The 25,459-nt window shown below is 50.2% G+C and overlaps 13 protein-coding genes across 13 annotated transcripts; 8 read left to right on the top strand and 5 right to left on the bottom strand.

Annotated features, from left to right (window-relative positions):
* Positions 1–259: 259 nt before the first annotated feature.
* Positions 260–2,866, top strand: BDR25DRAFT_263950 (general substrate transporter). Its single transcript, XM_033686844.1, has 12 exons — positions 260–475; positions 523–550; positions 604–704; positions 754–803; positions 908–1,044; positions 1,096–1,168; positions 1,217–1,778; positions 1,904–1,955; positions 2,009–2,113; positions 2,222–2,272; positions 2,367–2,428; positions 2,487–2,866. Exons 1-12 carry the CDS (start codon positions 383–385, stop codon positions 2,793–2,795), a joined length of 1,623 nt encoding a protein of 540 aa, XP_033546250.1. The 5' UTR covers positions 260–382; the 3' UTR covers positions 2,796–2,866.
* A 1,014-nt stretch (positions 2,867–3,880) lies between these two features.
* On the top strand, positions 3,881–6,924 carry BDR25DRAFT_49076 (uncharacterized protein). The gene is made up of 3 exons (XM_033698651.1): positions 3,881–4,016; positions 4,134–6,637; positions 6,690–6,924. Exons 2-3 carry the CDS (start codon positions 4,270–4,272, stop codon positions 6,887–6,889), a joined length of 2,568 nt encoding a protein of 855 aa, XP_033546249.1. The 5' UTR covers positions 3,881–4,016; positions 4,134–4,269; the 3' UTR covers positions 6,890–6,924.
* Positions 6,924–7,592, bottom strand: BDR25DRAFT_49085 (uncharacterized protein). Its single transcript, XM_033698652.1, has one exon. The coding sequence runs from the start codon at positions 7,319–7,321 to the stop codon at positions 6,959–6,961; it is 363 nt and encodes a 120-aa protein (XP_033546248.1). The 5' UTR covers positions 7,322–7,592; the 3' UTR covers positions 6,924–6,958.
* Positions 7,593–8,927: 1,335 nt separating this feature from the next.
* BDR25DRAFT_356640 (uncharacterized protein) lies at positions 8,928–10,491 on the top strand (the record flags this gene model as incomplete). Its single annotated transcript, XM_033695679.1, has 11 exons — positions 8,928–9,012; positions 9,056–9,084; positions 9,145–9,178; positions 9,222–9,420; positions 9,456–9,676; positions 9,720–9,795; positions 9,923–9,930; positions 9,954–9,990; positions 10,053–10,206; positions 10,250–10,387; positions 10,414–10,491. The coding sequence occupies 11 exons, from the start codon at positions 8,928–8,930 to the stop codon at positions 10,489–10,491; spliced, it is 1,059 nt and encodes a 352-aa protein (XP_033546247.1).
* A 174-nt stretch (positions 10,492–10,665) lies between these two features.
* Positions 10,666–11,689, bottom strand: BDR25DRAFT_356639 (uncharacterized protein; the record flags this gene model as incomplete). The annotated part of the gene is made up of 7 exons (XM_033695678.1): positions 10,666–10,699; positions 10,749–10,829; positions 10,862–10,955; positions 11,029–11,047; positions 11,382–11,423; positions 11,456–11,581; positions 11,630–11,689. The coding sequence occupies 7 exons, from the start codon at positions 11,687–11,689 to the stop codon at positions 10,666–10,668; spliced, it is 456 nt and encodes a 151-aa protein (XP_033546246.1).
* A 90-nt stretch (positions 11,690–11,779) lies between these two features.
* On the top strand, positions 11,780–12,421 carry BDR25DRAFT_356638 (uncharacterized protein; the record flags this gene model as incomplete). Its single annotated transcript, XM_033695677.1, has 4 exons — positions 11,780–11,882; positions 11,918–12,014; positions 12,058–12,287; positions 12,354–12,421. 4 exons carry the CDS (start codon positions 11,780–11,782, stop codon positions 12,419–12,421), a joined length of 498 nt encoding a protein of 165 aa, XP_033546245.1.
* A 34-nt stretch (positions 12,422–12,455) lies between these two features.
* BDR25DRAFT_356637 (uncharacterized protein) lies at positions 12,456–13,409 on the bottom strand (the record flags this gene model as incomplete). Its single annotated transcript, XM_033695676.1, has 8 exons — positions 12,456–12,485; positions 12,564–12,650; positions 12,693–12,754; positions 12,808–13,001; positions 13,067–13,111; positions 13,139–13,230; positions 13,264–13,305; positions 13,335–13,409. 8 exons carry the CDS (start codon positions 13,407–13,409, stop codon positions 12,456–12,458), a joined length of 627 nt encoding a protein of 208 aa, XP_033546244.1.
* A 44-nt stretch (positions 13,410–13,453) lies between these two features.
* Positions 13,454–15,480, top strand: BDR25DRAFT_356636 (uncharacterized protein; the record flags this gene model as incomplete). Its single annotated transcript, XM_033695675.1, has 13 exons — positions 13,454–13,474; positions 13,509–13,549; positions 13,600–13,773; positions 13,822–13,891; positions 13,941–13,978; positions 14,019–14,383; positions 14,446–14,596; positions 14,641–14,806; positions 14,833–14,994; positions 15,035–15,066; positions 15,092–15,281; positions 15,311–15,387; positions 15,411–15,480. The coding sequence occupies 13 exons, from the start codon at positions 13,454–13,456 to the stop codon at positions 15,478–15,480; spliced, it is 1,557 nt and encodes a 518-aa protein (XP_033546243.1).
* A 307-nt stretch (positions 15,481–15,787) lies between these two features.
* Positions 15,788–16,578, bottom strand: BDR25DRAFT_49018 (uncharacterized protein). The gene has a single exon (XM_033698650.1). The coding sequence runs from the start codon at positions 16,408–16,410 to the stop codon at positions 15,952–15,954; it is 459 nt and encodes a 152-aa protein (XP_033546242.1). The 5' UTR covers positions 16,411–16,578; the 3' UTR covers positions 15,788–15,951.
* BDR25DRAFT_48994 (ras-related protein RSR1) lies at positions 16,562–17,792 on the bottom strand. The gene is made up of 6 exons (XM_033698649.1): positions 17,543–17,792; positions 17,457–17,483; positions 17,324–17,403; positions 17,220–17,271; positions 17,160–17,169; positions 16,562–17,110 (listed from the first exon to the last, which is right to left on the bottom strand). The coding sequence occupies exons 1-6, from the start codon at positions 17,580–17,582 to the stop codon at positions 16,714–16,716; spliced, it is 606 nt and encodes a 201-aa protein (XP_033546241.1). The 5' UTR covers positions 17,583–17,792; the 3' UTR covers positions 16,562–16,713.
* Positions 17,793–18,311: 519 nt separating this feature from the next.
* BDR25DRAFT_315400 (uncharacterized protein) lies at positions 18,312–19,539 on the top strand (the record flags this gene model as incomplete). Its single annotated transcript, XM_033691523.1, has 3 exons — positions 18,312–18,432; positions 18,471–18,806; positions 18,920–19,539. 3 exons carry the CDS (start codon positions 18,312–18,314, stop codon positions 19,537–19,539), a joined length of 1,077 nt encoding a protein of 358 aa, XP_033546240.1.
* Positions 19,540–20,189: 650 nt separating this feature from the next.
* BDR25DRAFT_326236 (DUF1620-domain-containing protein) lies at positions 20,190–23,139 on the top strand (the record flags this gene model as incomplete). The annotated part of the gene is made up of 3 exons (XM_033692263.1): positions 20,190–20,713; positions 20,776–23,014; positions 23,101–23,139. 3 exons carry the CDS (start codon positions 20,190–20,192, stop codon positions 23,137–23,139), a joined length of 2,802 nt encoding a protein of 933 aa, XP_033546239.1.
* Positions 23,140–23,458: 319 nt separating this feature from the next.
* BDR25DRAFT_48984 (NAD(P)-binding protein) lies at positions 23,459–24,769 on the top strand. The gene has a single exon (XM_033698648.1). The coding sequence runs from the start codon at positions 23,778–23,780 to the stop codon at positions 24,528–24,530; it is 753 nt and encodes a 250-aa protein (XP_033546238.1). The 5' UTR covers positions 23,459–23,777; the 3' UTR covers positions 24,531–24,769.
* Positions 24,770–25,459: the final 690 nt, after the last annotated feature.

The raw sequence follows: 25,459 nt of genomic DNA, 5'->3' as shown, positions 1-25,459 counted from the left end.
ATCAATTTGTAGCAAACTGCCGGACATCACACGCCAACGGCTGAGTGTCAGATCATATATTTGGCATTTCCAACGGCTTTTGACGGAAATATTCCCAAGCCATTTGTCGCGCCGACTGGAGATCGGGAATGGCACCAGTTCCCCGCGCCCCGCGTCATCTGGGCGAGGAGTTTTTCCGAGCAAGCCCCCAAGAACCCCAGAGAGCGCCGATCAGTCGGTTTTGGCGCGGTATCGTATCCCTTGAGCTATCTGATATAAAGTCTATCATGGTTTCACACCATATCCAATTACCTACCTTAATCACTTAGAGCCATCAACATTTCTTCATTTCTTTGTCATCTGAAGCCACTTGTCAGCCCTGTCAACAGCACCTGGAGTAGATATGGGAAACTTCGATGTGAGAGCCGTCTTTAAAGACATTAAAATCTATCGTCGGGCGTATCTCCTCACGGCTGTTGCGTCTTTTGGCGGCATGGTCAGTCTCAAGGCCTCAATATTGCGCAATCGCTCACTCCGATGCAGCTCTTTGGATGGGACACCGGCTTGATAGGTGGGGCTCGAATTGCATTCGTCGAGTCGATACCAGTCTGATATTTGGGACAGGTGGTGTACTTACGATGGACGCGTTCCAGCACTCCTTCAAGCTTGATAAGACTAGCCCAGACTTCAGTAACCTGCAAGGAAACATTGTGTCTGTCCTCCAGGTGTGCGCTACAGTCCTCATATCCGCCCAGTCAGGCTTACGATTTATAGGCAGGATGTTTCTTTGGGGCTCTGTCTTCCTTCTACGTTAGCGATACGTTGTAAGTCGGGTTTTTCTTGGTAGCCTTTGTCTAGTTCACTTGAAGGCATTGATAGCCCCCTTGAAACCGTTGAGGGTGTATTGGGGTAGTTAACATATTTGCAGTGGTAGGAAGGCGGCGTTGATTATTGCAGACATCATATTCTTGATTGGGTCCCTCGTTCAGACCCTTTGCGCAATCAATACTACCAGTCTCGCTCAATTATATGTTGGCAGAGTTATTGGCGGATTTGGCGTAGGATGTTTGGGGCCACTCCTTCACAAGCGAGTCTACGCACGCTAACAACCGAAAGTGATATCTGCGGTCGTTCCTACGTACGTTGGGGAGAATGCGAACAAGGAGATCCGAGGACGGTGTATTGGGTGGTAAGTGGAAGCGGCGCCTGACGGACGTTTAGGCTCACAAAACTTTAGCATGCAACTATTCAACGTCACCGGTATTTGTCTCTCATTCTTCGTCAACTACGGAATTAACCTACAGATCACGTCTCTAAGCTCCGCCAAATGGAGGATCCCCTTTGCCCTCCAAATGCTTCCTGGCGTCCTCTTACTGGCCGGCATTTTCTTTCAAAATGAGTCACCCCGATGGCTTGTCGAGAAGAATCGTCTGCGAGATGCTGCAAAAGCATTGGCTAGAGTCCGTTCCAAGACTCTGGATGATAAAGATGTGGCCCAGGAACTGGACGAGATCATCACCGACTTCCAAGGACACGAAAGGCTACCACTCATTGCACAGCTCAAGGCCGCGTGTTCGAGCAAAAGGATGTTTTACCAGGCTTCTTTTGCAGTGATCCTCATGTTCTGGCAGCAGTGGACTGGTACGAATAGCATTAACTATTACGCACCACAGATCTTCCAGTCCATAGGGCTAAAAGGTCAGTCCGCCGGCCTCTTCGCGACTGGTATCTATGGGGTAGTAAAGATAGTGTGTACGGCATTAGGTCTCATGTTTGCAACAGAACAGATGGGCCGCAAGGTATGTTTATGCAACCCCTCTTGCTAATATTCGCCATGGGTTCCTTCCACAAGGAGACCCTTCGATAGCCTGCATTGCCCCAATGTTGCCTTGGGCAGAACTTGTACTAATTTGCATGATTACAGTGGAGCTTGATCATCGGATCAGCTGGTCAAGCATTCGCCATGTTTTATATTGGTATGTGAGAGTGTTTCTATTGGTCCCTGAATTCCTGCTAAATGTTGCATTAGGAGTCAACAGTGCGGTCAATCCGACGAAAGCGGGCGACGCGCTCTCTGGGACGAGCATATTTGCAATTGTCTGCGTCTACCTCTTCGTCGTATTCTACTCCTTCGGTAAGCATCATCTTCTCGCCCGCAGCCATTTTCGACAAGCATGAACACCCCACACGACCCATTCTTAGTCGGCATAGCTGCAAGCAGACTTGGGCTGATAGTAAGCAGGCTGGGGACCTATTCCTTTTGTCTTATCAAGCGAATGCAGCCCGAACCATGGTGAGTGCTCCCACCCGCCCCTCGATGAGCTGGCAGGCGCCGGCGTTCTTCTCAACTTGAGACACTCACTAACGCGATATGCCGTGAAACGCAGTGCGGTCTCTTATCATGGCAGCAGCCTTGATGACCCAGTGGCTTTTCAACTTTGCTATAGCCGTAAATTATCCTTTTGCTTTCTATTGGTCTTCCGTTGAGCGCTGATGGTCGCATTTAGAAACTTACGCCCATAATGCTCGCCCACATTACATATGGAACGTTCCTTCTGTTCGGATCCTGCTGCATCCTCATGGGTATTTACACCGTTTTATGTGTCCCAGAGACGAAGAATGTACCACTAGAGTCGATTCATATGCTCTTCGAAGGCGACATTATCCAGGGCTGCATTAAGGATACGATTCCACGGTATTCTCGAGCTAAGAAGCTCCAGCACCACCACAACACGAACGAGGTCGGCTCAGACGTGCACGGCGAGGTGATAAATAAAGGGACTGTTATTGGGGCACAGCATATCGAGGAGACATAGATCTACAAGCCAGCACCGCAGTCCACACTGACACCTCCACACAACACAGAAGAGATCTCGGGTGAAGGTACAGACTTGGTGCTAGCTTCTATGTACTGTGTAAACAAAAGAATGCATTCTCTGCTGCCACCTCGACTCTAATGTCACGTCGTATGTATGGACCAAGCGCGCAGCAGGTACATGATACCATTTTGGCAGTGAAGTGCAATGCACTGCTACGTGTTCCGGAGTGAAGATCGCATCAAGAATAGGGTCTTCTGCCAGTCGGGGCGCCGTGATGCCTTGATTTCCATGACAGATGGACCTAGTTGGGCTGGCTCGCAGGGCTACCCTTTCTCGGCGTGAATAGCTTGATGGCAGGCGACGGCAGTCGTGACTGCCCAGAAGCTGAAGCGGAGGCGACGTCCGGTGTCCGGTGTCCGGATGCAGGCAGAGTCGGCCGTGAGATGCCATGGTTTAGGCGCTGGGAGTGAAGCATTTCCAGCTCGGCTGAGGGCCCAGCTACCGGCGGCACACCTGGTCAGCGCGCTTGACACTTCGAATTGTGCTGATTCGGTGCGTGGTTACAGCCGATACTGTGAGGTTCGAGCCAGCCAATCGCGCGCACTGGACTGCAGGGGACAGCGAGTGGTCCTTGGCACCCCAGACGGATCGATGTCATAGTCTCCGCTGATCTTGCTCTTCCATAGAACCCAAGTCAAGGCGCAGGCCCTGCGCACACAACACACGCCCGACTCACGATACTCATTTTTTGTTCTTTCCCTCTGTGCGCCATCTCTGCCGCGGCCGAGCGCACCTTCCCCGTTCCACCACACCGCGCCTGCCCCACCAGCCAGCGCGCTGGCCCTCTCCATCCCATTTGCTGCCTCGCCCATCGATCTCCTGCCCGGTGACTTCAATTGTCCCTGGGAGCTCCCTGCTTGGTACTGCGAACCTCACGTTGTTTCTGCATACAGACTCTCCCTCTTCCCTGCCTTGGCGCGGCACCTTACCGCCTGCGACCGGCTTTTTGGGCGTCCATACTCGATACTCATCAATTCGGGCATCTGAGACCTCGACCACCCCCCCCCCCCCCCCCCCCCCCCCCCCCCCCCCCCCCACTACTCCCACCACCACCAGAGCCGCCAGGGAGACCCGGGCACCTCCACCGGCAGGCGTTGCGAGAGTCGTCCGGCCAGCTCGCCCTGCCGTTCGCTGCCCGTCATAAACCGACGCCAGAATGTATGTCCAACTGCGGCACAGTTCGTCGCCCGAACTGAAGTCTGATTCTCTCGCGTCTGTTTGTTCTTGAACACCTTCCTTTAGCACCGTCACTGGCTGACCGATCACCATGGGCAGTGTTCTAATCCCCTCCAAGTCTCCCTATTTGCGGCGGTACTCGTATACTCCCACCCCGCCGCCCGCGCTGCCCTCACGACGTCATTCCGTCGCTGTCCCTCCTTTGACTTTGAAATCCGTTACACAGTCTGGCGGCATGGATTCGAGGTACTATCGCCCAAGCTCACCCCGGCGGCTCGTGAATCCAGGCAGGTCGTCAACTGGCACGTTTGACCCATACTACGACTCTCACTATTCGCGGGGAGGGGCAACGTCTCCGACAACAGCTGGCGAGAGAGTTGCAGGCTCGACAGCTCCGCACCTTCACCTGTACACGTATGCCCCAAGCAGCAGCTCTGGTTCGCGATCCAGTAACGTCAAGTATGATTCTTACTCAGGCCGCCCACGACGCAATACTCTCACTGAGTCCGACGACCGCTTAGTCAGACCCACTTCCACTTCTCTGGCACCTTCAACGGCGATCCCAATCCGCAGCCACGGCCTTAGTGTCCACCATGACCGCCCAACCAGCCCTCTCTCTCGATCGTGGGATGGTCGAGGCGAGACTTACATTACGCACCCTCCCCGACGAGAGCATAAGCGAATCTACAGTGTGGACGACGACAATCATACGTCAAAACTCATTACTGAGAAGGACATTGTCGAACCTCGAAGGCGTGAGAGTCAAGACACTCGGGCTCACGGCACCACTACTGGCGGCGGGCGGAACCATCATCGCAACAAGCCCCTCATACGGACTACAGACCTCAGCGACGAAGGCTATTCTTACACAGATGCAGCGGGCATGTACCGAGATACGGAACCGGCTTGGCGTCGACCACGCTCTGGGAGTGTCGAGAGAGGCTCACGTCCGACTAGCATGATTGTAGACAATAGAGGACCCCGCACTTCCACCCGAGAACTTGGCCCCCCTCCTTCCACTCGAGGTTTCAGTAAGATTAACAATGGCATTGCTAGTGGCACTTCTAGGAATGGCAGTGGGAGTCTTCGTGATCAACGCGCTAGGACGTCTTCGATTGATAGGGCTCGAGACGCGCCGAGGTATGAGCCATATGCTGATGCAGCTCCAACGAGGTCGTCCTCAACCCGCCATCCTACCACCACCGTACATCAGGAGCCGCGAGATCACCGTCGAGAAATCTATCACGATGAATACGACCGTCGAGACAGGGAACCAGAGAATAGGCGGCAATACCCCTCTAATAGGTTTGAGGACCGCGAAGTAACTACTCGAGGTTTCGGTATTGCACCCGGTCCGGGTAATCCCAACCTCGCACGTGACCCGAGCCTTGACCGCCAACCCATCTGGCCAACTTCCGAGACGGGACGGGGAAGGGCAGAGGAATACACGGTGCCGTACTACGCTCCCGACCGCGCTGAAGCCCGCATGCCGGAGGCTCGAATTCCACGAGAACGCGAGGTTGCCCCTGGCTACGAAGACCGTCCTCGAGAGCGAGATAGAGACCGTCGCGAGAGGGATGTCGATGACCGTGGTCACATTGCTCCTATCGTCCCGCTCGCAGCTGGTGCCGCTGCTGCAACCTATGGCGCCGCCGAAGCTCTGAAGTCTCGAGATAGGGACCGAGACCGAGATCGGGACTCTGACAGAGAGCGTGAGAGGCGAAAAGAGCGTGATGAGCGTGATCGTCGAGATAGAGGTCCTGAGGAGCGCCTGCCACCCGCCACCGCTACCTATGCTTCGACTCAAGATGCCGATCCTAAAGTCAAGGGCCGCCGACACGATGACGATGATAGGGAGAGAAGACATCGACGTGCTCCTTCTTCAGACGGCAGCAGCGATGAGCGACCCCGTCACTACGTCGACCGAGATGTGGCCCGAGAGACCGACCGTCGAATAGAGCCAGCTCCGAAGGAGACCGGAGTCGATCCTGATGAAGAATACCGGCGCCGGATTCAACAGGAGGCTGAGCGTAGTGGTCGAGGCGCCCGCGATATGGAATATATTGATGCAGATAGAGATAAGGACCGTCGTCGACGAAAAGAAGAACGAGAGAGGTCCCGCGATGGCTCAGATGAATACCGTTCTCGCGTTCCCGCTTCAAATGTTGCAGAGCCGGCGCACTCCCGCTACAACGACCGTTCTGGAAGTGTTTTGGACACTGACATTGTCCAAGAGCCTGACTCACTTACCTCTCCTGCCGTTGAACGCGAGCCTGGACGGTCTGTCCAGATCGTCGCTCCGCCCAGGGAGCCTCCTTCTCAACCTAAAGGCATCCTTCGTAAGCCGACCGCGAAGTTCCCTGAGGATCCTGATCCGATTCGAGAGGGTGTTGCTCCGCATAAGAGCGCATTGAAGGGCAAGGATGTTCCACCAGGTGCTCGCTGGACCAAGGTCGACCGTCGACTTGTCAACCCCGAGGCCTTGGAGGAAGCCAAGGAGCGCTTCGAGGAGCGCATGGACTGCGTCATCGTTTTAAGGGTTCTGACCAAGCAAGAGATTCAGCAGTTGGCAGATCGAACTAGAGAGATTCGCGAGGCTAGAGGCACGTCGACCCCCTCCTCAAGGAGCCATGCGTGATACTAATACATCTACAGAAGACGAATATGAACGCCGCGAGCGCCGAGACAAGGAGCGACGAAGCCACCGTAGCCACCGTGATGAGGAAGACAGGGGCCATCGGCGAGATTATGATGATGATGACGACGACGACAATGATATTCCACGGGATCGGGACCGAGATCGGGATCGCGATAGGGACCGAGAGCGACCGCGTATGATCGAGGCTGGAAGGTGATTTGATCAGACGTCTGACAAGATATGCTAGCCTATCTGTTTCCTTGGTGCTTACTTCACATTCCCAGGCCTAATGGAGAGGACGGCAAGCATTCTGGCGGTGACGGCAATGTCGACAGCAAACTAGATCATAAACCGAACGATTGTGATGGCAGTGGGAGCGATGGAAGAGGCGATGATAATGATGACAAAAAGTGTAAGAAATTGAAGACGAGATTGAATCGGGTTCTGGATTGGCTTTGAGAGCGCGGTTTGCTTGTGTGTGATATTGCAGTGTATTTTGGAGCTTCATGCATATGGATCTATTCATCTGGGAACCGGATCCACTTACCACTCCTGTTTGCATACATGTATAGACTGCGAGTGGAGCGAGATGCAAAGGGTTGGTATAGATCAGATTGCGATTTGTGGTTTGTGGGTTGGGGATTTGCATAGCGTTGGTGTTTGCATGTCGGCTGTGGCATTTCCTTATTCGATGGGTTTGTGGGATTGGTTAGGTCTGGCTGGAGAAGGGATTGAGATGCATGTGGGGCTTGGTCTTGCAGCGATGGGAGTGGAATAGCTGGTATGGTATTAGGTGCGAAAGATATTAAGGGTTGTGGTGGCGCCAGCCCAACATTAGCGGAGCAAATGTTATCATCTGTTGCTTTTTGTATTATAATATCGCCCGGCACGGAATCAAGAAGGATGTCTGCTGTTCGCACGCCGCTTATATTTTGCTGCATTTCTTAAGCAGGCTTCTGTCTGCACCGGTCTGCCCCAGTCTACATGTCGATTTGTCACTGCAACATTCTCCACCTGCCTTTGGGATTTGCGGAGAATAGATCATGGTGCTCACCATCATCACCTACCTCTATATCTCTCCCTCCATCTCCTGGGCCTCGACCTCGTAGAAACATCAGCGCTCGACCTTCCACTCCAATCACTACTTCAGTCATGTCTGCGTGGCTAAAGAGTTTTGGAACACCAACTCCTTCCTACATGCAATTTTTTTTTTACACTCAGCACCCAGGCATGTGGCAGCGACGGTCGGCATTTTTCATCGCTTGGAACTATGTTTCAAGTCTAAATGTGACATGGGATTCTGTCTCTGGCGAATTATCCTGCATCTCGGATCCCATACACTCACCCTAGCGGACATGGGTCCGATATCTAAGGTGTTTTTCCGCTCTTGTACTTTTTCTATCGAAAACTCTCTTTCCAATGTCGCACTATAGAATTATGAATTCTCTCTTTCAAATATCTCGAAGGACACTGGAATTATCTCCACTGAAGGGAGCAGAAGCGCACTCACTCCTAAGCCTTTGTACCCCCTCTTTCCCCCCTCCCTAATAGACTCCTTTTTGTACGCTAAACTAGCAGAAAAGACGCACGTCTTAGAAATAATTCTTTGTTAAAAAGTTAGTAGATATTATATGTAGAAAGTTTACTTAAGGCCCTCCTTAAAAAAGAAGGACAGAAAAGGCAGGATAAATAAGCAACTTTACAACAACAAAAAGTTGCTAGTGTCTAAACGTAATGTAGAAAGTAATATCTAGCCTATGCGCTAGGGGTTATGTGTACATAAGAACCCTCTCTCTTCGCACAAAGAGAGAGGGTGTAGTCAAATATAATTGTTGCCTGCCACCAATTCTTCTTCTGCGCCTTCGGGTGAATACCTAAGCCATCCGACAGGTATGCCTTGATCTGCAATCCAAATTCCTTCGACAGAGAGGTGCCGGGTAGTATAATAAATACTGTTGCAACTTGGGGGTCCGGAAGCTTTGGTGGTCTGCTTGGGGTTTCGCAAACATGCCTAGATTTTTAATGCCTTTTTGCTGTTTTGCAACTATTTAAGGGTCAATGCATACCAATCCAGAATAAGAGGTTTCAATCGGGGATCTTGCTGCGGCCCTGTTGATGTCATGTCGAGTAAGTAGAATTTTATTTCGTAGTGATATTTTCAGGCCATTCTTTAAGCTCAGAAGCCCCACGCACATATACCCACACACACATAAATTGGATTAGCTACGACTTCTTGATCAAGGTAGGCGCTACCTATGTTTGCTTTCGCTGAGCTCTTGGACTTCCAGCAACATCCACAGAAAGCAACATATTTCTTACTCGACATTGTTTTGAATTTTCGTTTACCCTAGGAGAGGGCAAAAATCTCCTATAAAATTCTAAGGGTCCGTCTACGTTTCAGAATCGGGGCAAGTTTTCCGGAGCAACTACTTGTTTAGGTTATCTTGTTTGAAAGCGTATGGTCGTTCCTAGTGGCCACCAAGACGAAATCCCGATATGGTGATTAGTCTCGCTAATTTCTTTTCTAGCCACGGCCACATCCAGACAAGCTTCGGGTGTTGGTTTCTCTCCCATAGAGAATTTCTTTGAGGCTCTTATTGGAATGGCTGCTGTCCATATCGAGCGTAAAAGATCTTGGAGAAGATTTCTGGTATCCAATTGCAAAAATTTGGTCAAACGGCCTGAGTATATTTTTCTCACTATCATAGTATTTTCGGCACAAGTAATGGAGGTCCAGGAGTGGCGATGGTGGCATGTAGCTATCTATCCTGGATTTTCAACAGCCAACTCCTCTCTTGCTTCATTATTTCGGGGGGGACTATTTTTGGGGGGAAATTTAGTCTAGTTTCTCCAGGGAATAAAGAGCGCGATCCGTTTGCGTTAGAGAGTCGATCAGGTCGAGGTCGTGGATGTGGTAGTCATGCTGAGGAATGCGCCACGCAAAGCACTTCCTCTCTAATGCAGTTATGTTTATCCACCTTGAGAAGCAAATCTTCTCCCGGTAGTGGCACTGCAATTATATTTAGTGCGGTTTTCGATGTATATAGCCTCGATATATTCCATAAATGATTCGGCCATAACCTTCGGTAGCGAGCGAACCTCTAAGACGGCGACCTTTCTATTGTAAACCCACTTTTTATAGCCATAAGTTAGATATTTTGTCGCGTTGGCCATTGAATAATGATAGGAGATACTATACTAAGTTAGAGAATAAAAGGCAGATGATAAACTCCTAAATCCGATCCTTGAGTTTCGAGAGTGCATAGTCCTGTTCCTCCTAGCCATGGCTCCTCATACTGTCTGGCTTTGGAGCAACTGGTTCGAAATCGGAACATAGAAGCGATAGAATCTTGTTTTTAAGGAGCCGAGAAACACTTTAGCGACGGTCCCGTTGGATACTGTCGCACTGATTGGCTAGGTACTCCTTATTGGGACTCTATGGAACCACTATTGTATCAGTTAGCTGTCTTTCAGAAATATATTCTCAAGTTCCACTCAAATCTCCCAACGCTATTTATTAATTCTGAGAGCAAGGTTGCATGATTTCTAGTTTCCGGCGATGTTTTCTATGAGCTAGCTGAGTATGCTAGAAAGTAACCACAAAGAACATTGTCTTGAAGTAAGGGATTTTAATATAGCCATGATAGGGATCAACCACTTTTATTTCCAATATATTTTCTCAGATAGTCACGATGTTGAGTTTGAGAGGCGCGGCGTCGGTGGAGGGCTTAGCCTGACCAGGAATTGTTCTCTTTGAGAAGAAAGAGTGCCACTTTGAACCTGGAAGTGTTGATTGAATTCTCCGGCTGCTCATTCTAATCCTCAAATATTTTTGTGAGGAACTCTGTACTGTTAGTCTATGTGTCCCTCGCCTAAGCCTCTAGAAGTCGGCTTAGCTAGATTTTGCGACGGTAGCAGGAAGCATGCATCCCTTACTTCTTTCTGTATAGAGAATTTAATTAAGAGGGGGGTAAGGGGGGTGTACAGAGGCTCTTAAAGAGCGCGCTCTTGTACAGTTGATTTAATCCTATGGGGAGGGGGGTGTGGAGATAGACGTGCAGAGGCTTGGTGAGCACGCCTCTGTACAGGGAATTTGATTGAGAGGGGGGGTGTACAGAGGCTCTTGAAGAACGCGCTCTTGTACGGTCGATTCGATCCTGGGGGGAGGGGTGTGTGGAGATAGACGTACGGAGGCTCGATGAGCACGCCTCCGTACGGAGAATTCGATCCTGGGAGGGTGAAAGTTTGTAAAGGGGTGGCAATAAGTCCCTTCCTCTGTGTAGCTACGCACGCAGCAGATGATTAATTGTACACCTTTTTGCAATTTATCTCTAGGGAGCGCGAAAGCTTAGCGACGTACGCCCTCTCTACATGGCTACGCACGCAGTGGGTGCTGGCTTTTTGTGTGCAATTTATTAACTCTAGGGGCGTACAACAGCTTAGCAATTAAGCGCCCTCTCTGCGTTGCTACGTACGCAGTAGGTGCTGGACTGTTGTACAAGCAGTTAAAAGCCTATCCTTGTAAATCTGTCTGCTAGTTAACAGACTAATTAGTGTTAGATAGCTTAGGTATTTGCCTAAAGGCGCAGAAAAACTAGTGGCAGGTAATAATTATATTTAACTACATCCTTTCTCTTTGTGCAAAGAGAGAGGGTTCTTATGTACACGTAACCCCTAGAGCACAGACAAGAGATTACGTTCTACATTACGCTCAGACAATACCCACCTTTGTTGCCCTTGGATCTTGAGAACTTTCAAGAACACAATCCTATGCAGCTCTCACCAACTTCCTGAAACGTAGTAAGAGGTTTATGCAGTTTGTGGCTATGTCTAGAGTTGAGAGCTCAAAGAGACCCACGAGATAAAATATTGTTGGAGACAAAACATCATGATAGGTTCGGTTTCGGACCTCCCGTCTACCTCTTCGACAAATTCTCTCTGCCTAGGAATTATGCACAGAATCCCGAGTCCAAATAGACCATAATCCCTGAAGAAAAGATCGCAAGGAGAGTGACATTGTGTCTGTCAAGAGTGTTGAATTAAGCGCAATCTAGAATGCGACATTCCTAGAATTTGGACTAAATAGAAAGAGTTAGTGTGGAACTACATGACTGCACTGCAGGTCAGGGAATCCAAAATCCTACGCCGGTCCGCCACGGTCGAGAACCGGAACTTGGAATCCGCTACAGAGACAGGACCTGTTTTGATCAGTATGCTGCCTTTTCTCGATACGACATGTACCCAGAGATTCCTCCGCCAGTAATTATAAGGGTTGATTTCAAGGAAGTGACTAGTTACCCGCTCCTCTCCCCGCTAAAATGGCCAACTGTAATCAAAGAAGGGTGCACCATTCTAAAGCTAGATTTGGCACCTCGTCATCAACAGTTCTAATAAAACCGGTTCCCCAAGGACGAATGGCTTGGTGGGAGGTCCAACCGTATCCCCAAAAGTCACTCGTGCAAGGCTGCAATATAAAACCCAGGATTTCTCTCCGTATGGACTGTACCGAGACTTCCTCCACAGTAGTGAAAACTTGGCGTTCCAACACATGTCCTCATGGATTAAACAGAAACACTTCGTTACACATGCTACAAATTTGCACTACCCAAACAGTGGTCTGCAAGAGAACTAGCTAGGTCAAGGGCTGAATCCAAAAGCTTGCACAGTCTCATCATGACTAGATCTGGGAGTTGGGGGCGGAAAACAAAGGTATCGTGGTTTCATGATTGAGAAGAACTGCCGAGTCTAGAATCCCCAAAGAAATCGGTAAACCAAGACCGGTTTCAGATAGCACCCGGATACATCATATGCCCCTAGTCTTCCCGATCTATCGCAAAAGAATAAAAAAAGATTTGGTTAGCTTAATTTCGGGCTCCCAGTCTCTTGCAGACGAAATTGGCATAAAGAAAACAATGGAGAAAGTAGGAATGGCGTCTCTCTACATTTGGAAACAAAGGGATAGGAAATTTGAGACATGTCTGAGAATGGCATTTGGGCTTAGAGTCATATTAAAAAGTCACTGCAGGAGCAGCCAGGTTCAGAACCTGTGGGACCGATCTCCGCCATGCGGCTACTTCTTTCTCTGATTGAAGGTCGCATCCGGCAGTCTTGGAACAAAGGACAAAGCATAAAGACCAAAATTGAATGTTTGCTTTGGGGTCGCTTTGCTCCTCGAAAATGGGTGCTCGAACAAAACGAATGCGCAGAACTGGATTGTCCAAATGGGAGAGCCTGGAAATAGAATTAACGTCAAGCAACAACTTGGATAATGCACAAGATCAAACAATGGCTGGGATTTAGAGCCAAAGAACAAACTCCTCGTAGGATCGCTAGATGTTCGAAGTTTAGATTCGTGAAACATACTTAACATTCGTGTTTTACATAGGTGGGGGACTGGGCGCTCAACTCGAGATAAACTATTTCCTCAAATGGAAGATGGCTTCGAAGACTCTAACACTTGTCTTACTGTCGGAATGCCGCCATACCGAAAATTAGCGATGCGCAAATCGATGTGTGCGAGAACCGTGCGTTGAGCTTGCGAACGATGTTAAAATAGGACTGATGCGTGGACTGTGCGCTGTTTTATAGTACCGTGAATTCTGTATGGAACGTTCCAAGAAGAGGAGATACTAACTGCGTCAGTCTTTTGTTAGCACTAATACCAACTCTACGATTCCTCGTGCTTTAGAGATTTTGAAAGTATACTCGGGACTAATTAAAGACTTCCTGCTGTTCATCGACACAAAAAGGCAAGGCCAGATCCGCTCTACAGAAAGATAAAATGGCACTAGTGGGTTTCGATGTCTGCTTGGTACTTAAAAACCCGATGACGTCAGCTCCGATGGAGTCGTCCGCCGACCAAAATGGTTTTTAGCTTGTGAAATGTATTGGATTCTTTGATTGGGTCGCAAAAATAACAAATTCCAGAATTGCATGCCGCAAATTTGGCTGCTCTGGGGATGTGAATCGTGACGAGATAAACGGAAAGGATCAATGCACAATTTTTATGCGTGGCCAGACTTCTCTTCAAAAATTACAGAGGATAATGCCCATGCTTGGAGTTCAAAAAGGGAAAATCTTGATGATGAGTCCGCGGCGATTGTTCGAGATGTATTAATAAAAAAAAGGGTGATTAATGACCCATGCCAGATTGGATTCACCTAGAGACAACATGATCACAAATATCCTCATTCCTTTAGGCCGAGTCGAGTATGCTGAAGTCGATTAAAGCCAAGCGGACACTAAAGGAACCACGGAACGGATGAAAGAGCAACCTAGGGGATTGCATTTACCATATGATTTTAGAGTGTGTTCCCACAGTACGAAGATGCTTGTTAACATCGAAGATGCCCTCGACCTCCCGTATCTGCATTAAGAACCCACGGATCCATCTCGACATATACTGGATTACCATGCTGCTCTGTAGAGCTTCTCATACGAATGACCTCGAAAATGGTACCGGGATCTCACTATGAACATACTGTGGCTGTCGTCTCGACAGAAGAAGAATCCGTACGGTATTGTGAAAGCACACCTGATACTGGACAACGGCCCCGGAGTGGAAAACCCTCAAATCGCGTATTAAATTCGTTCCAGTTCTCCTTAGACTTCAGAGAGTTTAGCTCTCACATCGATGTGGAAAGAGTGAAGCCAAGATTTTTTTTTGAACACGAGAAATATCTAATGACTGTGCTGAGGCGCTCCTCCCGACGTAAGGAGAAACCGGAAATTATTGCGAATAATATGCTGGATACCGGGAGATGGCCAACGAAGGAGATATCTCGAATCGTAGTCTAAATCCGAACAGGTTCTCCTTGATCTTCAAAGGCCATAGGGCTCATGTTGATGCTGCGAAAGTAGAGCAGAAGTACTCCAGAAATAATGCTATGTTCCTTGGGAGCATTGATACCAACTCCGGAGTTGGGTGTGTTGATATCAAGAGAGTGGATGACAGGGGATTGCTCGTAGCTATGAGGGGTTCCATTTAGGCCAGTACAGCAAACTACAGACTATGGCTAATATATGCTCGTCTTCGTCTGTGGGTAAGCATGAAAAAAGGAGAGGACGGTCCAAAATTCGAGAAGGTGCGGCCTGTTTTGGGTTGGCTGCTATTCTACAGTTTGAAGTGGTAGATGTGGAAAGACTAATTGAATTTTTAAGGAAACAATGCCATGGGCGAAACGACAACAAAAGGAAAGGGAGACGGGGAGATGTTCGAGTTGCTTGGTGATGACTAACATCATTCAAGCTAGTCGTGGTCTAAGAAATCACGGTACTACCATCGCACCTGGAAAGTGGTGTCCGGGGGGTTTTCGCTCGATAGTGATGCAAAATGTGTAGTGCAGTGTTCGGCGACTTGGAGCACGCAATCGGCGAACAATATGCGTTCAGTCCGTGATCGATTCGACAGACGTGAAAGCCCAGCGCCTCAACGCATAATTCTGTATCATCCGCACACCTTCCCAACCAGAACCCCTCTACTACTTCTTCACCCCGACAGCCACCTCTCCTCTTACCAGAGAAAGAAGCTATATCAGGTCATATCCCACACGACTGTAACCTCCATCCGTGCACAGTGGCATTTGATTCAAACTTTCCCCATTTCCGGGGTCTACGCGTTTCACGCACCTGCATTTAGCAAACTAGGTATATCACCACGCCCACGTTCCTGTGGGTCCTTTGCCTCACGCACAGTGTGTTTCCAAATCGTCCAAAGTGGGTTGTGTGCGTGCGTGAAGATTGCGCGTCTCCACTCTCGTGGACGAAATCCAGCGATATGGTTATGGTACAGAGAAGCGAGCGACTTAAGTACGTTGCACATCTTGCATGCGCGTGGGCCCCCCAAAAAACCCCTTCGTCGCATGTTTGTAAGGCTCACGAGTCATCAGAAAAAAATCCCGATAATCCAGATCTTGCAGTGCTCGAAGGCAAGAGAAAAAAAAAGATGGTAGAATGAGTTTCTCGAACCATTGTTACGTCGTTCTCCGCGCTCAAAGGGTGGGAAGCATGCTTATCCTGGGCGGTGAAACAAAATCCCGCAGTCGCGAGCGGGACGATCAGGTCCAGGTCACGCACACCCCGGATCATCCCCCACTGCAATCCCACTCTTCGAATCCTACGCGGGGCGATGGGAAGAATGATTGCAGGCAACAATGACATCTGTTGCATCCTGGGTTGGTGTTGTTTTGTGCGCGGAGTGACACGCGACGAGGGGATGCTACCTGATTGGGTGTAGCCGAGACGTTGCCCGGAACAGTGACGTCTGGTCTCGCTAGGGTGTCAAAGGTTACAGACACCGCCGGTAGGTTTGACCGTCCCGGGTTTCCGAATTAAATGGGAAGGCCAATTGAGCTTCTGGAGGGTGAATGTCTGAGACGGGCTGCAGATGAGGGACGCATGTTGGTCACTGTCGTCTGCTGCCAAAGTCCGAGGTCCAACGGGCAAAATTAACTCGTATTCTACAAAAAAGCCAGGGGAAAACACTTCGACCCATGCGTGGACGGAAGATCGAAACGTTACTCTCGAAAGGGATCCTTGGCTGCGCCTTGCATGCGGGTATTTGGGCATCAACGGCCGCGGTAGTATCCAGGAGCTTATGATCGATGAGCCCGGACTCGGAACAAGCGTTGCTTCGACTATGCAAACGGTGTACCTGTCGAACTTCAGAGGATCAATAAACAAACACGTTAGGAGCGGGTTTAGTGTGCAATGCTGCGTGTAGCTTGAACTACTTTTCATGTGGAGGTGCACAGTAATGGAGGCTGATGATTGCTCGGAACATCCCTGAGAGCCACGCCGCCACACATGCAGGAAGATGCAGGGCGAGACGACCAACAGGAAAGTCGGCGAGGAGAGAAGGTGACTTTGACGGCAGTGCGGAAAGACACGGGGGTAGAAATTAATTTCGCGGCGAGCGCTGCGTCTAATACCTCTATACAGGGAAAAGGGTCGTCGTAGGGACTGTCGTGAAGGGAAATGGGGACCCTGTCCTGCAGGGCCATAAACCCACTCGACAGAACATAGTCGTGGAAGGCTCGTCTCTCAAAGAATCGTACATTTGATTTCGCCTCGGTGATGACGATCTCGTCGACGCTTAGGCTTTCTCGGGTTCTCCGGCCTATGATACGTTCGTTGGTCTTTACGCATTATCTGCCTGCAGAGATCGACAAAGACTTCATCCACGTTCGCTCTCCGTCGCGCACTTGTTTCGTAGTATGGAACATTGCCCCAGTCTTGCGATATTTTGAAGGCTCGAGGACGAGGCACGGAGCGGTCTTCCTCGAGGTCAGACTTGTTTCCAACAAGGACCATGGGTACGTTGTCGTCTTCCTTTATTCGTCGTATTTGCTCTCGCAATTCCGCAAGCTCGTAGAGCGAGGACATGGACGTTATGCTGAAGACGAGGAGAAATCCTTGGCCGGTTTTCATGTAGAGTTCCCTGCGCCTGGTCAGTGGAAGCGGCGGAAACTCAAAGAGCCAAGAACTACCTCATAGCAGCTGCACAAGGGTCAGCGCATGGCTTGCAAGTACTGAATGGAATAACTTACTAAACTGCTCTGTGCCTGCTGTGTCTAATATCTCCAGAATGACATGTCGGCCCTAGACAATTATTCAGTCGAAGTGGCTAGATTCGGGGTCGCGTGGAACTGACGTCTACTTCGATAGCTTTCCGATAGGAGTCCTCTATCGTCGGATCATAGCTCTCTATCCAAACATTCTGAACAAACTGCGCTTCGCGGGGTGAGCTCTCCAGACGGCAAAAAGTAACGACTGCGGAGACATACCAGTCAGACAGCTCTTGCCCACACCACCTGAAGGACATGCTGATCAGCGGTATCCCCACCAGCTAGTGGCCTACAGCGGAGCTTACCCGAACCAAGAACTACTATATGGTATTCCCGTTGCGACATGCCTCAAAGTACTGTGCTTTTGGGGGAAGCTGCGGGGCTTGCGTGTTATATTTTACAGTCGTGTCTCGAGACGGCCGACGCCACGAGTGGCCAAGCGAGCCCAAAGTCGCCGTTCGCGTAGCTGAGCCAGAGCCAATTGAATCCCCAAATCGATGTGTCTCACGACAGAAGTAGATGGATTGGTAAGGGCGTCGGCTGGGCGTTCAACTTCGGTTCCGAATTTGTGCGGTTCGCGCTCGCACTGCGATGCCGACCAACCACAACTGCGGCGAATTTGTGAGCCATATATCCGTGATTCGGGCGCAGCAAAAAGTGGATGGAAAGGGGGTTTCAGGGATTGATACAGGTGCAGTTTCTGTAGCAAGTAGATGGGAGGATGGGTAGTACGCAGGATTTGAGACTCACATCTGGAAGCAGCTGTAATGGGGGTGCTTGAGGGGCTAAAGGGGGGTTGTTTTTTTTTTCCCGCGTCTTATCGATTAAGCATGGCCAGCACGGCAGTCGAAAGCTAGGTTTTGTCACAACACTAGCTGGGGCCTGATGATGTTGACGGTCCTGGAGCTCTAGGGAGAGTGAAGGTGTCTTCCAGAGCAAACTTTAAAGGGCGACGCTGCATGATTAATAGCTCTGCTCAGGCATGCACTCATCGGTCCTGACCTGACATAAGGGCATGAGCGATAGGCGAGGACAATAACTAGCAAGGCTCAGCAGAGTGGGCTGCGAAGCGACATGCCTGCACGCATGTGCAGCGATGCGCTGGACAGCTGCTGGAGCGTCGAGACGGATACTCCAGCGACCCAGTCCCTTCTCAGACCGAGTTACGCAAGAGGCGATCTCAATCCGCTGCCAGGTCCAATGCGGCCAGCCAGCAGCCAACTCTCCGTGCAGTGAAGCGGGCGGGAAATTTGCAAACAGACCGGTTTAGCAGCGTGCGGGCGGGCCGTAGCAGCTGGAGCAACATCAATGTTGGCGTGGGCATTAATCAAGAGTGCTGCACAGTCCGCACAAGCTGTGTGCGTGGGCCGGCGGGCGAAGGAGCAGGCGGCGCTACCGGTTACATGGACGAGGGCCCGGCAAACCAGAGGACTGGATCCACGAAGCAGGCTCCGAGTCGGCCATGCCCTATCAAACCTCGCGTAGGTTCAGCTGCTGCGTCTTGGGCTGCTGTCGGCGAGGACAGGCCTCTGGCGTCGCCTGCCCCTAGCCTTGCTGGTGAATGCAGAGGTACAGCAATTTTCTGTCACATGTTGCAACTCAGGCTCATGCAGCCTGACTTTCTGATGAAGGAGCACACCTCATCTATGCGAATGGCTGAGAGAATAGAAGCGTTTGCATAGTCAAGAACGCCTCAAACAAATCCTCACTGTGCGTGAAACTCTGCTGGGCCAATAGAGCCGAGACGGACCGGACTTGTCCTTGCCAGCCCGGCTTGCAGCAGAGCGCATGCAAGAGGAAGGCTATCCGGACCAGGTACTGCTGCTGGCCAATTCTGGACAGTGACGTGTTGCAACAGGCCCGGCTGCGAGCGAGATTCGACGATGAGATGTTAGGTTTTCGTTCTGTGGTCAGCCTTGTCGGTACTGGGGGGCTTCACCGGATACAGCGCAGATGGAGACGCCGATACAGCAACGATGTGGCATGTGGTACAAGAGTAATAACAAAGCATAGTAAGCTGAGACGAGTGACACAGGATATGCCGACGAGGTTCCTCTATCGGGTCTTGGAACTGCAAGAGGGTGTTTTGACGGGGAGAACAGGAGACAAAACAGGTGCAGATTTGCTAACCACAAGGATCGATATATCGCCGGACTGGGAAGCTGGTGGTCCATGGAGAAGCCCAGAGACAGTGGGGACAACCCTGTGGATATTAATCGCCCGCCGGATGGCTTCCGCATTCCCCACGGCCGGCTCCATCGCTTGTGATGAATCAGGACTGCAGGCAGACGGCAGGCGCTGACAGTGATGGAATTGACCAACTTGGCCTGTTAAACCCGGTGCGAGAATGCAAGAATCAGACAGGGCGTCAAGATGCAGATTTTGGACCCAAATCAGACCTGTAGTCTCCCATCCTATTTGCCAACATGCAGGAGACGGTGCGGTAGACCGAGGCCAGGCCTGCGGCGAGGACGGGGAGAACGAAGGTGAGAATCCCTTAGGATGTAAAGTTTGCAGGTTTCTCAGCCCTGTGGCGGCGGGTCCGGACAGTTTGATATGTCGAATGCTGTCTTTCCGCATTGGCTGAGCTCGAGGTGTTGAAACATCGTCTGGAATTCTCATGGGGAGGCAGCGCGGGTCATCGATGCCTTGTTCCGAAACCCATCCTGCGGTCTCCCTGTACACGCCCATGTGCTATTGAGTCGGCTTCAATATCTGAACTTTATTTGATTAGAAGGCACGCATTAAACTCGTGTTGACTGCAGGTAGCGTTATACCCCACAACGACTATTAAGAGCTCCGGATTCGCATTCTGCTAGGGCCGTTGGGAGGATTGCGCGCCGTGAGTCACGTGGCCGGGCCGACCCTGCTCCGGCGCACGTGGCTTGGCGTTGAGATTCGCAGGACGCATAGCAATGGGCGGTTGTCCTGCATCTCGACCCCTACAGAACGATGCGTTTTCATGCTCTGGCCCTCGCAGCGTGCCTCGTGCTGCCTGGCCTCGCCATCTTCGAAGATGATGCATATCACGTAGACTATCATCATGCCCTCGTGGGCCTCCCGAAACACGACACGACCTTCTTCCAGCAACCATATGCAGGGTCCAAAGCATCCCTCCTCTACACGTTGTCTCAGAAACAGGTCATTGCGGCCGTGAACCCCAAGGATGGCGCACTTGTATGGCGACAGCGCCTGTCCGGCCAGCGTGGCATGCTGCGGGCCGGCGAGGAGCAGGACACGGTCGTCAGCGCGACGGGGGACAGCATCACTGCATGGAGCGCCTCGGACGGAAGGCTTGCTTGGGAGGCCAGGATGAATGGCGCAACCGTCGAAGATCTGGAGATCCTGGAGCAGGAGGACGGAATTACAAATGTCGACTCCAAAGATGCCATCATTCTGCTGGGCGGTGGCAGCCCCAGCGTGAGGAGACTCGACGGGAAGACGGGTCGGGTCAAATGGGTATACACAGACACCAGGCAAGCCGCACACACGTACCTCACTGTACGAAATGCAAGCCAGTACTAACATCAGGCCACAGTGGAGACATCCCGTTTCAGGTCTCAACCTCGCCCACCACCGTCTACTACATCTCGCTCCACACGCCAATTCTTGGAGGATCGAAGCTCAAGGTCACTTCGCTGAGTCCAATAACCGGGAAGAAACTTGACCAGTACACATTGAGTTCGGAGGGCGAGATACAGTCTCGCGAGCACATCCTCTTCGCCGGAGCCAATACGGCCGCTCCTCTCCTTGCATGGACGGATAAATCGAACAAGGTGCTGAAGGTCAATATCATTGGAACGAAAGGTGTCTCGACCTTCGCACCACCGTCAACGGATGTCGTGGAGAAGATCATTCTCCATGCCCCGAATCGAGTGAACTCCCTCGCACATTTCTTGGTGGAATACCAGACCACAGCCGGGCATTCGGCTGAGATTTACCACGTTGACTTAAAGAAAAACACAATTTCCAAGGCGTATAGCCTCCCTGAACTGGGTGGCAAAGGAACCTTCACTACGACGACCTCTGATGCTAATGTATATTTTACCAGAATTACTAAGGATGAGTTGACAGTTGTTTCTTCTGCCTCACATGGCATTCTTGGACGCTGGCCTATCAAAGGACTGCCTTCCCTCGCCGCCGCCCACCCTGTTCACGGCGTTTCTGAAGTTGTCGTTAAGTCTGGCTCAGCTTCAGCTGTGCGATCTGCAGTTCTCTTCTCGAATGGGCAATGGGTTCTCGTTCGCAATGGAGAAGTAGCATGGCAGCGTCCGGAATTTTTGTCGGATACAGTGTCTGCCGTATGGGCAGAGCTTCCGGAGGAAGAAGCCCTTGCACATGAACTCGAGGTCGAAGGTCACCAGAATGTCTTCGCTGCTTACATTCATCGAGTGAAGAGACATGTTCGTGATCTGGAACATTTTCCAGCTTGGCTTCAGAACATTCCAAATCAAATTCTCAGCAATCTTCTCGGGAAATCTCAGGAGAACGCTATCGGCGACATACAGCATGACACTTTCGGCTTCCACAAGTTGGTTGTCGTTGCAACTGAGCCTGGTCGATTGGCGGCTCTGGATGTGGGCTCTCGAGGGAAGCTGCTGTGGAATATTGATCTTCAGCAATATGCTCCAGAGGCCACGTTCGTTCGACCTTCTTTGAAGGCGTCGCGTGGGTATGTTGAAGTTAAGGACGAAGGCTTTGAGGGCTCTCTCCTTGTCAACACCACAACCGGAGGCCTACTTTCCCCTAAGGACATCGACTTGCAACCCCCGGTGACGTCCGATGCTCAAACCTTTGTCGCGTTTGATCTGGTTGATGGGGAGCTTAAGGGATTCTTTGGAACTGACTATAGTTCAGATCCCGTCTGGACCTTCAACCCTCCTGATGGCGAGAAAATTGTCAATTTCGCTTCACGGCCAGTCAAGGACCCAGTGGCCTCAATTGGGAAAGTTCTTGGAGACCGACGCGTTCTTTACAAATATCTAAACCCGAACCTCGTACTCGTAACAGCGGTCCTCAAATCCACGCATACCGCATCTTTCTACCTTTTGGATTCTGCGTCTGGGGAGTTACTTCACGCCATCTCTCATCACGACGTCGATGTCTCTCGCCCAATCCCATCCACATTTTCAGAGAATTGGTTCAGCTACTCTTTGACCATCGACTCGACCTCGGACCCCGCCTCTCGGGGCTACCAGCTTGTAGTCGCTGAGTTATTTGAATCCGACATTCCAGATGACCGTGGACCATTAGGCGCTTCGTCTAACTCATCCACCCTGCAGCCTTCCTCCGCCACGGGCGATGTAGCGAAACCTTATGTACTCTCGCAAACCTACCAAATCGCGGAGGAAATCTCCCACATGACTGTTACGCAAACAAAACAAGGTATCACCAGCCGGGAACTTCTAGTCACATTACCTTCATCCAACGCCATCGTTGGCATTCCTCGCCACATCATCGACCCCCGACGCCCTGTTGGTCGCGATCCTACCACTTCGGAAGCCACCGAGGGCTTGACGAAATACACGCCCTTTATCTTCATTGACCCAAAGTGGCATCTAAACCACAAATACGAGGTAATAGGAATTAAAGGAGTCATCACAAGCGAGAGTGGTCTTGAGAGCACAAGTCTAGTCTTTGCATACGGGCAAGATATCTTCGGAACTCGTGTAGCGCCCAGTTTCGCATTCGATGTGCTAGGCAAGGGCTTCAACAAAGTGCAGATGCTCCTTACTGTCGCTGCCCTCTTCGTCGGCGTATTATTCGTTGCGCCTTTGGTAAGTCCTAAACCCTCGTCTACTATAATCGCATGTTAAGATCATCCCCGATTTCAATGCTGATTTGGCTTATGATATCCACACAGGTCGGGAGAAAGCAGATCAATTCCCTTTGGACAATGTGATAGCGTGATACCGTAGAAATCTTCCTCTCAAAATACGACGGAGTTTCCTATTTGGGCTATTTAGGTAAATGGTAGAAAGGATGAATGAAGCTAGTTTCAAGCATGTACAAGCCAGGATAAGCTCCTGAAATCTCTCGAACATTGAGCGAACTAGCACTTATTCAGCCTTACCAACGACCTCCTATTGGTGTAACTTCGGAGAGATGTAAGTGAGAGGTTTCCACATAAGCAGATTCTTGTGTTGTGAGTGGTGGTTGGAGAGATGCTAAGTCCGCGCTTATTTCCGAAATATATTTTGTTGCTGGTTTCAGGCGATTCTTTCGACGACTGGCCTTCACATCGTGCTCGGTTGGGCGGACTTTGATGTCGGGCTGCGAGAGAGAGCGGGCGTTATGTAGGATACGGGGTTGTGTTAATTCCGATTTCTTTGATGCGGTGGGTGGGGAGGTATTTATTGTCTTTAGAACTCCTCTGCGCTCGAGCTGATAACCTGGACAAGAATTACTTCATACTTAACGTTACTTGGGAATCATCGATACTCATTGCAAGTATTTCCCCCATACCCTAATATTCAAGACCTCATCAATTAGGCACACAAAGAAATCCCCTCACCCAGTCCAGCCTCAGCCCATCCCAAAATGACCGACTCCAAAAAGTACACCTCCAAACTCTCAAACTCCCGCGTCCTCATCATAGGAGGCTCCTCCGGCCTCGGTTTCGCCGTCGCAGAAGCCTGTCTCGAATCCGGAGCGCTTGTCGCAATCTCCTCATCCAACCCACACCGAATCAACACTGCTATCGAAAAGCTCCAGTCCTCTTACCCATCCGCCGTAGCCCGGATCCATGGTATCCCCGTCGATTTATCTAAGCCAGAGACGCTGGACAAGGATCTAGAAAGGCTGTTCCAAGTGACGATGCAGAAGATCGGGGGGGAGGAAGGGAAGTTAGATCATGTAGTATTCACGGCCGCAGATGCGCTGAGTATGATGAAGATTGAAGAATTAACACCCGAATCCATTGTGAAAGCCGGACAAATGCGATTCGTAGCCCCTCTCATGACCGCGAAATATTGCTTCCGTTACCTCGTCCCCTCGCACAAATCCTCATATACTATCACCACGGGCGCGATCTCGGAAAAGCCGGTTCCCAATTGGTCTATCATTGCGTCGTATGCGGGCGGGCACCATAGCATGGTTAGGAATCTTGCGCTGGATTTGAAGCCGGTGAGGGTTAATGGTGTGAGTCCGGGCGTTGTGGATACGGAGTTATGGCGTATGGGGAAAGAGGATAAGGATATGTTTTTAAGGGAGTGTGAGGAGCATATGTGTACGAGGGTGGCGGGACAGCCGGAGGACGTAGCGGAGAGCTTTTTGGTGTGTTTGAGGGACTAGAATATGGATGGGGGGGTCGTGAGGACAGATGGGGGGAGTTTGTTGATGTGAGTGGGAAGTGATAAGAGGAATGTGGGAAGGTGATTGAAAGGGAGTGGATTATGAAGGGGTTGATAGAGCAGAGTCACAAAGTAGGATTGATGAAGGATGATGGCGGATGGGAGGTGGTAGCAAGGCTCCTCAGTGGTTGCTGTCATATATGGGAGCCCGATTCATATATTGGATTCTTTCCATTCAGATTATATGATATATGCCTTCAGCCACCGCTCGTGTGCGCCGGGTATCCTACCAACTTGCCCGTACATGATACCGTGTACATATGCAGGGCAAATGAGGAGCATCCGCATCATTCCCATACTCATGCTCGGGATCCAGGGGATCGTAAGATATGGCGTCCGTGTAAGCAACTTGCCTATAGTGTACGTTAATACTTAAGCTTGTTTTATAATAGTAAGTAGTTAATATTAAAATTAATAATGTTAAGCCTTCTCTAGCTACGCTGCGCTGAGTGATGGTATGCGAGAAGCTTCGCTGTAGGAAATTAGCAAGCTATATATTCACACTAATTCCTAGCCCTCTATAAAATAGAGAGAGAATAATAAATAACATACTCTACAGGCAAGTTGCTTACACACCTAAGTTACTTACTTTTACTAAGACCCTACTAAACTACTTTTTCTACACTAATGCATTTCTAATAACACTACTTAAATATGCTAAAAGAATATTAGATATAGCTTACACTTAAGGCTTTTAAATAAAATGTAACACTTTTAAAGTAACATGCTATAGCTATGTATAAAGTTTTTCTAAAAAATAATAAATAACTATTATACTAAATAACTTTTATAAGCTAATTTATAGCTAGCTTATAAAAGCTAAGTAATAATAAAAAGTAGGTAATGTACTTTACAGGCAAGTTACTTACA

The sequence above is a fragment of the Lindgomyces ingoldianus genome (assembly GCF_010093535.1).
Source record: "Lindgomyces ingoldianus strain ATCC 200398 unplaced genomic scaffold BDR25scaffold_21, whole genome shotgun sequence".
In the NCBI taxonomy this organism is placed as follows: domain Eukaryota; kingdom Fungi; phylum Ascomycota; class Dothideomycetes; order Pleosporales; family Lindgomycetaceae; genus Lindgomyces; species Lindgomyces ingoldianus.
The sequence above is the reverse complement of the archived record's forward strand: the minus strand, read 5'-3'. Positions and strand labels throughout refer to the sequence as shown.

What these genes read in the sequence shown, in the direction of transcription:
- BDR25DRAFT_263950 (XM_033686844.1), top strand. Translation starts at nt 383, where the DNA reads ATGGGAAACTTCGATGTGAGAGCCGTCTTTAAAGACATTAAAATCTAT. An exon ending in ATGGGACACCGGCTTGATAG is followed by an intron (nt 551 to 603) that starts GTGGGGCTCGAA and finishes TATTTGGGACAG; the next exon opens with GTGGTGTACTTACGATGGAC. An exon ending in CGTCGTATTCTACTCCTTCG is followed by an intron (nt 2,114 to 2,221) that starts GTAAGCATCATC and finishes GATAGTAAGCAG; the next exon opens with GCTGGGGACCTATTCCTTTT.
- BDR25DRAFT_49085 (XM_033698652.1), bottom strand. Translation starts at nt 7,321, where the DNA reads ATGCAAATCCCCAACCCACAAACCACAAATCGCAATCTGATCTATACC.
- BDR25DRAFT_49076 (XM_033698651.1), top strand. Translation starts at nt 4,270, where the DNA reads ATGGATTCGAGGTACTATCGCCCAAGCTCACCCCGGCGGCTCGTGAAT. An exon ending in AGAGATTCGCGAGGCTAGAG is followed by an intron (nt 6,638 to 6,689) that starts GCACGTCGACCC and finishes ATACATCTACAG; the next exon opens with AAGACGAATATGAACGCCGC.
- BDR25DRAFT_48984 (XM_033698648.1), top strand. Translation starts at nt 23,778, where the DNA reads ATGACCGACTCCAAAAAGTACACCTCCAAACTCTCAAACTCCCGCGTC.
- BDR25DRAFT_49018 (XM_033698650.1), bottom strand. Translation starts at nt 16,410, where the DNA reads ATGAAAAGTAGTTCAAGCTACACGCAGCATTGCACACTAAACCCGCTC.
- BDR25DRAFT_48994 (XM_033698649.1), bottom strand. Translation starts at nt 17,582, where the DNA reads ATGTCGCAACGGGAATACCATATAGTAGTTCTTGGTTCGG. An exon ending in TATAGTAGTTCTTGGTTCGG is followed by an intron (nt 17,484 to 17,542) that starts GTAAGCTCCGCT and finishes CATGTCCTTCAG; the next exon opens with GTGGTGTGGGCAAGAGCTGT. An exon ending in GGAAAGCTATCGAAGTAGAC is followed by an intron (nt 17,272 to 17,323) that starts GTCAGTTCCACG and finishes ATAATTGTCTAG; the next exon opens with GGCCGACATGTCATTCTGGA.